We start from the raw sequence: 8,393 nt of genomic DNA on the forward strand, positions 1-8,393 counted from the left end.
GCCTCTATGGGGTCCATATAGGGTCTCTATGAGTCCCTATGGGTCATGTATGGACCTCTATGGGTCCCTACGGGGCACTTACGGGTCTCTATGGGACTCTTATGGATCTCTGTGGGTCTCTATGGGGCACTTATGGGTCTCTATGAGTGCCTATGGGCTACTTATGGGTCTCTATGGGTAGCAATGGGTCCCTACGGGTCCCTATAGGGCACTTATGGGCCTCTATGGGGTCCATATAGGGTCTCTATGGGTCCCTATGGGTCATGTATGGATCTCTATGGGTCTCTATGGGGCACTTATGGGTCTCTATGAGTCCCTATGGGCTACTTATGGGTGTCTATGGGTACCAATGGGTCCCTATAGGGCACTTATGGGTCTCTATGGGTCGCTATAGGGCACTTATGGGCCTCTATGGGGTCCATACAGGCTCTCTATGGGTCGCTATGGGTCTCTATATGCTTCACCCCCCCCCCCCCCACCTACCACGTCACCGGGGGCGTGGTCCAGCAGGCGCTGCAAGCCGTGATTGGCCACTCGGTGATTGGCCACGCCCCTCAGGCGGCCCCGCAGCTCCCATTGGAAGAGCTCCCGCAGAAGGGGCGGAGCCAGCACCGTCATGGCCGCCTCCAGCACCCGGCTGCGCTCGGGGTCCTCCAGCGCAGCCACCAGGCCGCTGGCCAATCAGCAACGAGAGGGGGGGGCGGGACCGGCCAATCAGAGGCCAGGCCCCCCCCCCGAGGTAACCAATGAGAGGTGGATGCGAGACAGTGGGAAGGGTGAGTTTTGGGGCTAAAAAGGGCAATTTTGGGGCTGAAAGGGATCATTTTGGGTCTAAAAAGGCAATTTTGGGGCTAAAAGGGATCATTTTGGGGTTAAAAAGGGCAATTTTGGGGCTAAAAGGGTCAATTTTGGGTCTTAAAGGGCCAATTTTGGGGCTAAAAGGGCCAATTTTGGGTCTAAAAGGGTCAATTTTGGGGTAAAAGGGCAATTTTGGGGCTAAAAGGGATCATTTTGAGGTTAAAAAGGGCAATTTTGGGGCTAAAAGGGATCATTTTGGGGTTAAAAAGAGCAATTTTGGGGCTAAAAGGGATCATTTTGGGGCTAAAAGTGCAATTTTGGGGTTAAAAGGGATCATTTTGGGGTTAAAAAGGGCAATTTTGGGTCTAAAAGGGATCATTTTGGGGACAAAAAGGGCAATTTTGGGGCTAAAAGGGCAATTTTGGGTCTGAAAAGGGATCATTTTGGGGCTAAAAGGGCCGATTTTGGGGCTAAAAGGGATCATTTTGGGGTTAAAAAGGGCAATTTTGGGGCTAAAAGGGATCATTTTGGGGCTAAAAGGGCCGATTTTGGGTCTTAAAGAGCCAATTTTGGGGCTAAAAGGGATCATTTTGGGGTTAAAAAGGGCAATTTTGGGGCTGAAAGGGATCATTTTGGGGCTAAAAAGGGCATTTTTGGGCTAAAAGGGCTCATTTTGGGTCTAAAAGGGATCATTTTGGGGCTAAAAGGGCCGATTTTGGGTCTTAAAGGGCCAATTTTGGGGCTAAAAGGGATCATTTTGGGGTTAAAAAGGGCAATTTTGGGGCTAAAAGGGATCATTTTGGGGCTAAAAGGGCCGATTTTGGGTCTTAAAGAGCCAATTTTGGGGCTAAAAGGGATCATTTTGGGGTTAAAAAGGGCAATTTTGGGTCTAAAATGGATCATTTTGGGGCTAAAAGGGATCATTTTGGGTCTAAAAGGGCCAATTTTGGGTCTAAAAAGGGCTCATTTTGGGTCTAAAAGGGCTCATTTTGGGGCTAAAAGCGCCGATTTTGGGTCTTAAAGGGCCAATTTTGGGTCTAAAAGGGTCAATTTTGGGGCTAAAAAGGGCAATTTTGGGGCTAAAAAGGGATCATTTTGGGGCTAAAAAGGGATCATTTTGGGGCTAAAAGGGCCAATTTTGGGTCTAAAAAGGGCTCATTTTGGGTCTAAAAGAGCAATTTTGGGGCTAAAAGGGCAATTTTGGGTCTGAAAAGGGATCATTTTGGGGCTAAAAGGGCCGATTTTGGGTCTTAAAGGGCCAATTTTAGGGCTAAAAGGGATCATTTTGGGGTTAAAAAGGGCAATTTTGGGGCTAAAAGGGATCATTTTGGGTCTAAAAGGGCCAATTTTGGGTCTAAAAAGGGCTCATTTTGGGTCTAAAAGGGGTCATTTTGGGGCTAAAAGGGCCGATTTTGGGTCTAAAAGGGTCAATTTTGGGTCTAAAAGGGCCAATTTTGGGGCTAAAAGGGCTCATTTTGGGTCTGAAAAGGGGTGGGAGCGAGGCACCAATGAGAGCGCAGGCGGGAAGCGGGCAGCAGCCAATGAGGGGGGAACTCACCCGGGGCCGGGGGCGAGCTGGCCAATGAGAGCGCGGCAGAGGCGGGCGCAGGCAGGCGATTGGCTGCGGTGCAGCACCTCGAGCGCCACCTGCAGGCAGAGGCTGGCGCAGGGCGGAGACAGGAGGGCTGGGGGGTTAATGAGGGGTAATTAACATTAATTAACATTAATTAACGCTAATTAGGAGTAATTAAGGCTAATTAAGAGCTATGCATAATAAGGACTAATTAATATGCTAATTAAGCTCTATAAAAGGGGTAAATGAGGGACAATTAAAAGTAATTAAGACCGGAAGATGATTCAAACTAATTAATTAAATAAGATTAATAATGCTAACTAACATCAAAAATTAATTAATAGTAATTAATGGACTAATAACGCTAAGTGAATAAAGTAATTAATAGATATTGTAATTAACATTTTAATTAATTTTGAGTAATTATTGGTGTAATTAAGTTTGTTAGTTGGGATAATTAAGAATAATAAACAGTAATTAAGAACTAAAGGTAATCAGGCATAATTAAAGGAGTAATTAAGCTAATTAGATGGGATAATAAAGGGAAATGGAATGGTAATTAAGAGACAAAGGTGATTAGCACTCATTAACACAATTTAATTAATTAATTAACTAATTATTACAATTAAATTAATTAAATCATGAGAAATTAAGTAGTAACTAATGGTAATTAAGGCCTAAAAGTAATTGAAAGGAAATAATAAAGTAATTAAGTTAATTAAACGGGTGATTAAGGGACTATTAACAGTTACTAAGAATTAAAAACAATTACAAGTAATTAATGGAGTATTAAGCTAATTAAATGGACTAATTATGAAGTAATTAAGAGCCAATAAAAATAATAGTAATTAATGGGGTAATTAAGTTATTAAATGGGATAACTAAGGAGAAATCAATGGTAATTAGGAGTTAAAGGCAATTAGAAGGGATTAATAGTGTAACTAAGTTAATTAAACAGGGTCATTAAGGGGTAGGGGTAATGAAGGGTGTACTTGGAGCACTTAAGGGCAATTAAGGGGGTAATTAGGGGTAAAAGTAATTAAGTGGACATAATTAAGAGCAATCAAAGAGAATAATATCTGAGAGCAATTAGGGACAATTAGAACACAATTAATTAGTGCTATAATTAAGACAATGAAAAATAATTAGCAAGGTAATAATGAGAAGTTTGGTAATTAGATGATTCATGTTATGCTAATTAGGGTAAATTCATCTAGGTAATTAAAATTAAGCAGGTGGGTAATTAAGGTTTTGGGGGCTAATTAATAGACATAATTAAGAATTAATTAAAGACTAAGAATTAAAGGTATTATGGGGTAATTAACAACACAATTAGCAGTAATTAAAGGTAATTAACAGTTAATTAAAGGCTTAACATGTGATTAAGGTTAGAGATAATTAAGGGGTTAATTAAGAGCACTCAAAGACAACAACTAAGACTAATTAACACTAATTAAAACCTGAATAATTAAAGCTGTAATATCATCTAATTAAGGATATAAAAATTAATTAACAACCTAATAATGAAAAGCTTGTTAATTAGATAATAATATGCTAATTAGAGACAATTCATCTAGCTGATTAACTGCAATTAAAGCTGTAATTACACCTGATTAAGAAGATAAAAAATAATTAACAATCTAATAATGAAGAGTTTGTTAATTAGATAATAATACGCTAATTAGGGTCAATTCATCTAGATAATTAACTGCAATTAAGCAGTTGGGTAATTAGATTTGGGGGGCTAATTAATGGAATTAAGTGCAATTAAAAACTATTTAAGAATTAATTAAAGGCATTGTGGGGTAATTAAGGACATAATTAGCACTAATTAAGAGTGATTAACAAGTAAAGGCTTAATTAGCATGTAATTAATTAGGGGTAATTAAGGGGTTAATTAAAAGCATTCAAAGACAACAAATAATATCTGAGTATAATTAACACTAATTATAAGTAATTCAATCTAATTAAGACAATAATAAACAATGTAATAATGAGGAGTCTGTTAATTAGATAATTAATAATATGCTAATTAGGCTCAATTCATGTATGTAATTAACTGCAATTAAGCAGTTGGGTAATTAGGTGTAATTCCGGCTAATCAAGATCAGTAATTAGGGGGGTAATTAACAGTAATTCCACATTAATTAAAGGCATTATTTGGGATAATTAATGGGCTAATTAGGAGCAATTAATAGCTAGTTAAAGGCTTAATTAGGAGGTAATTAATTAAACCACCGAGTAATGAGGAGTTTGTTAATTAGATGATTAATAATATGCTAATTAGGGTCAATTCATCCAGGTAATTAACAGCAATTAAGCAGTTGGGTAATTAGGTGTAATTCCGGGTAATCAAGATGAATAATTAGGAAATAATTAACAGTAATTCCACATTAATTAAAGGCATTATTTGGGATAATTAATGGGCTAATTAGGAGCAATTAATAGCCAATTAAAGGTTTAATTAGGAGGTAATTAATGAGGGTTAATTAAGAGCACACTCACAGTGCAGGTGCTTCTCAAAGGCCTCCGCCAGCTGCTCCAGCAGGGGGGGGAAGGAGGGCGGAAGCTCCGCCCCCTTTGCCTCTGGCCCCGCCCCATTGGCTGCAGGCTCCGCCCCTTTCTCCTTTGGCTCCGCCTCCTGGGCTGCAGGCCACGCCCCTCCCGGGGGGCGCGCTGGGGGGGAGGGAGCCCCTTTAGCACCCCCATAGCCCCCCTATAACCGCCCCATAGCCCCCTATAGCGCCCCATAGCCCCCTATAGCGCCCCATAGCCCCCTATAACCGCCCCATAGCCCCCTATAACCCCCCCATAGCCCCCTTATAACCACCCCATAGCCCCCTATAGCACCCCATAGCCCCCTTTGGCCCCCCCTTAACCCTCCCTATAACCCCCCATAGCCCCCTATAACCCCCCATAGCCCCCCTATAACCCCCCCATAGCCCCCTTATAACCACCCCATAGACCCCCTTTAACCCCCTATAGCCCCCTATAACCCCCCCATAGCCCCCCTTTAACCCCCCCATAGCCCCCTATAGCACCCTATAGCGCCCCATATCCCCCCATAGCCCCCTATAGCGCCCCATAGCCCCCTTTAATCCCCCATAGCCCCCTTAACCCCCCATAACCCCCCCATAGCTCCTTTTACTCCCCCATAGCCCCCTTTAACCGCCCCATAGCCCCCTATAGCACCCCCATAGCCCCCTATAACCTCCCCATAGCCCCCTACAGCACCCCATAGCCCCCTATAACCACCCCATAGCCCCCTTTAACCCCCCCATAGCCCCCTTTAACCACCCCATAGTCCCCTTATAACCACCCCATATCCCCCTATATCCCCCCATAGCCCCCTATAGCACCCTATAGCCCCCCTATAGCACCCTATAGCCCCCCTATAGCACCCTATAGCCCCCCCCATGCCTTTACCTGCCTCGGGGGCCCCCCCCAGCACCCGGAGCAGCGCCCGCAGCACGAAGCTACTTGGGGGGTGCCTGGCGATCGTCACCAGCTCCCCCCCCACGGCGCCCCCCAAGTGCCCTATAGCGGCTTCCACCTGCCCCATAGCGGCTTCCACCTGCCCCATAGCGGCCTCCCCCTGCCCCATAGCGGCCAGCACACGGAGCAAGGCTGCTTCCAGCACCCGAGCACCCAAAGGGTGCCCCATAGGGCCCTGAAGCCCCCCTTGGATGAGGTGGGGCAGGAGCTGCCCCATAAGCGGCAATGGGGCCGTGGGGAGAAGGGCCTGGAGCAGGCGGGAGCCCCATGGGTCCAGGGCGAGGGCGGGGATGCTCCTGGAGGCCTCGTGGAGGACGTTGGGGGCGAAAAGAGCTGCGGAGAGAAGGGAAATGAGGCAAAAAAGGGGGAATTTCCCCCAAAAATGAGGGGGGAAAGGGGGGGGAAGGGGTTCAAAAGGGGAAGGAAGAGGGGAAAAGGGAGGGGATGGGGGAAAATGGGGCCAAAAAGGGGGAAATGGGGACAAATGGGGACAAAAAGAGGGAAAATGGGGCAAAAATGGGGCAAAATGGGGCCAAAAAGGGTGAAAATAGGGCCAAAATGGGGCAAAATGGGGCCAAAAAGGGTGAAAATGGGGCCAAAAAGAGTCAAAATGGGGCCAAATGGGGACAAAAACGATGAAAATGAGTCCAAAATTGACCCAAATGGATGAAAATGGGGCCAAAAAGGGTGAAAATGGGGCCAAATGGGGCCAAGAAGGGTGAAAAAGGGGCCAAAATTGGTCAAAATGGGGCCAAAAAGGGTGAAAATGGGGCCAAAATGGGGCAAAATGGGGCCAAAAAGGGTGAAGATGGGGCCAAATGGGGACAAAAAGGGGGAAATGGGGCGAAAATGGGGACAAAAAGGGTGAAAATGGGCCAAAAATGGGGACAAAAAGGGTGAAAATGGGCCAAAAATGGGGACAAAAAGGGTGAAAATGGGCCAAAAATGGGGACAAAAAGGGTGAAAATGGGGCCAAAATGGGGCAAAATGGGGCCAAAAAGGGTGAAAAAGGGGCCAAAATGGGGCAAAATGGGGCCAAATGGGGCCAAAAAGGGTGAAAATGGGGCCAAATGGGGCCAAAATGGGTGAACATGGGTCCAAAATGGGTCAAAATGGGGCAAAATGGGGCAAATGGGGCCAAAAAGAGTGAAAATGGGGCCAAAAAGGGTGAAAATGGGGCCAAATGGGGCAAATGGGGCAAAAAGGGGAGAAAATGGGACAGAAATGGGTCCAAATGGGGCCAAAAAGGGTGAAAATGGGTCAGAAATGGGTTGAAAAAGGGCTAAATGGGGCCAAGAAGGGTGAAAATGGGTCCAAAATGGACCCAAATGGGTGAAAATGGGGCCAAAATTGGTCAAAATGGGTCCAAAAAGGGTGAAAATGAGTCCAAAATGGACCCAAATGGATGAAAATGGGGCCAAAAAGGGTGAAAACTGGTCCAAAATGGGGCAAATGGGGCCAAAAAGGGTGAAAATGGGGCCAAAATGGGGCCAAAATGGGTCCAAATGGGGCCAAAAGGGGTGAAAATGGGGCCAAAGTGGGTCTAAATAAGAACCCCCAAAACCCCCTTAAGAACCCCCAAACCCTCTTAAGAACCCCAAAACCCCTTTAAGAACCCCAAAACCCCTTAAGAACCCCCAAAACCCCCTTAAGAACCCCAAAACCCCCTTAAGAACCCCCAAAACCCCCTTAAGAACCCCCCAAACCCCCTTAAGAACCCCAAAACCCCCTTAAGAACCCCCAAAACCCCCTTAAGAACCCCCCAAAACCCCTTTAAGAACCCCAAAACCCCTTAAGAACCCCAAAACCCCCTTAAGAACCCCAAAACCCCCTTAAGAACCCCAAAACCCCCTTAAGAACCCCAAAACCCCCTTAAGAACCCCCAAACCCCCTTAAGAACCCCCCAAAACCCCTTTAAGAACCCCCAAAACCCCCTTAAGAACCCCAACCCCCCTTAAGAACCCCCAAAACCCCTTTAAGAACCCCAAAACCCCCTTAAGAACCCCCAAACCCCGTTAACAACCCCAAAACCCCCTTAAGAACCCCCCAAACCTCCTTAAGAACCCCCCAAACCCCCTTAAGAACCCCCCAAACCCCATTAAGAACCCCAAAACCCCTTTAAGAACCCCCAAAACCCCCTTAAGAACCCCAAACCCCCCTTTAGTACCCCCCAAACCCCCTTAAGAACCCCAAAACCCCCTTAAGAACCCCCAAACCCCCTTAAGAACCCCCCAAAACCCCCTTAAGAACCCCCAAACCCCCTTAAGAACCCCAAAACCCCCTTAAGAACCCCCAAACCCCCTTAAGAACCCCCAAAACCCCCTTAAGAACCCCCAAAACCCCCTTAAGAACCCCAAAACCCCCTTAAGAACCCCAAAACCCCTTTAAGAACCCCAAAACCCCCTTAAGAACAAAACCCCCTTAAAACCCCCCCCCTTAAGAACCCCCAAAACCCCTTTAAGAACCCCAAAACCCCCTTAAGATCGTGCAGCGTCTCCAGGGCCCTTCGGAAGTAACCGGAGGTTTC

At 45.8% G+C, this 8,393-nt stretch overlaps 1 protein-coding gene across 1 annotated transcript; it reads right to left on the reverse strand.

Moving 5' to 3' along the window:
* Positions 1-483: 483 nt before the first annotated feature.
* On the reverse strand, positions 484-5,933 carry NOP9 (NOP9 nucleolar protein; the record flags this gene model as incomplete). Its single annotated transcript, XM_057426857.1, has 4 exons — positions 5,798-5,933; positions 4,877-5,047; positions 2,357-2,483; positions 484-673 (listed from the first exon to the last, which is right to left on the reverse strand). Coding segments are annotated over exons 1-4 (624 nt in total), but the record flags the coding sequence as incomplete, so codon positions are not given.
* Between the last annotated feature and the right edge of the window lie 2,460 nt (positions 5,934-8,393).

Source organism: Pezoporus wallicus, unplaced genomic scaffold (genome assembly GCF_028554395.1).
Source record: "Pezoporus wallicus isolate ANWC-B61680 ecotype Strahan unplaced genomic scaffold, APGP_CSIRO_Pwel_v1 contig_14650, whole genome shotgun sequence".
Taxonomy (NCBI): Eukaryota; Metazoa; Chordata; class Aves; order Psittaciformes; family Psittacidae; genus Pezoporus; species Pezoporus wallicus.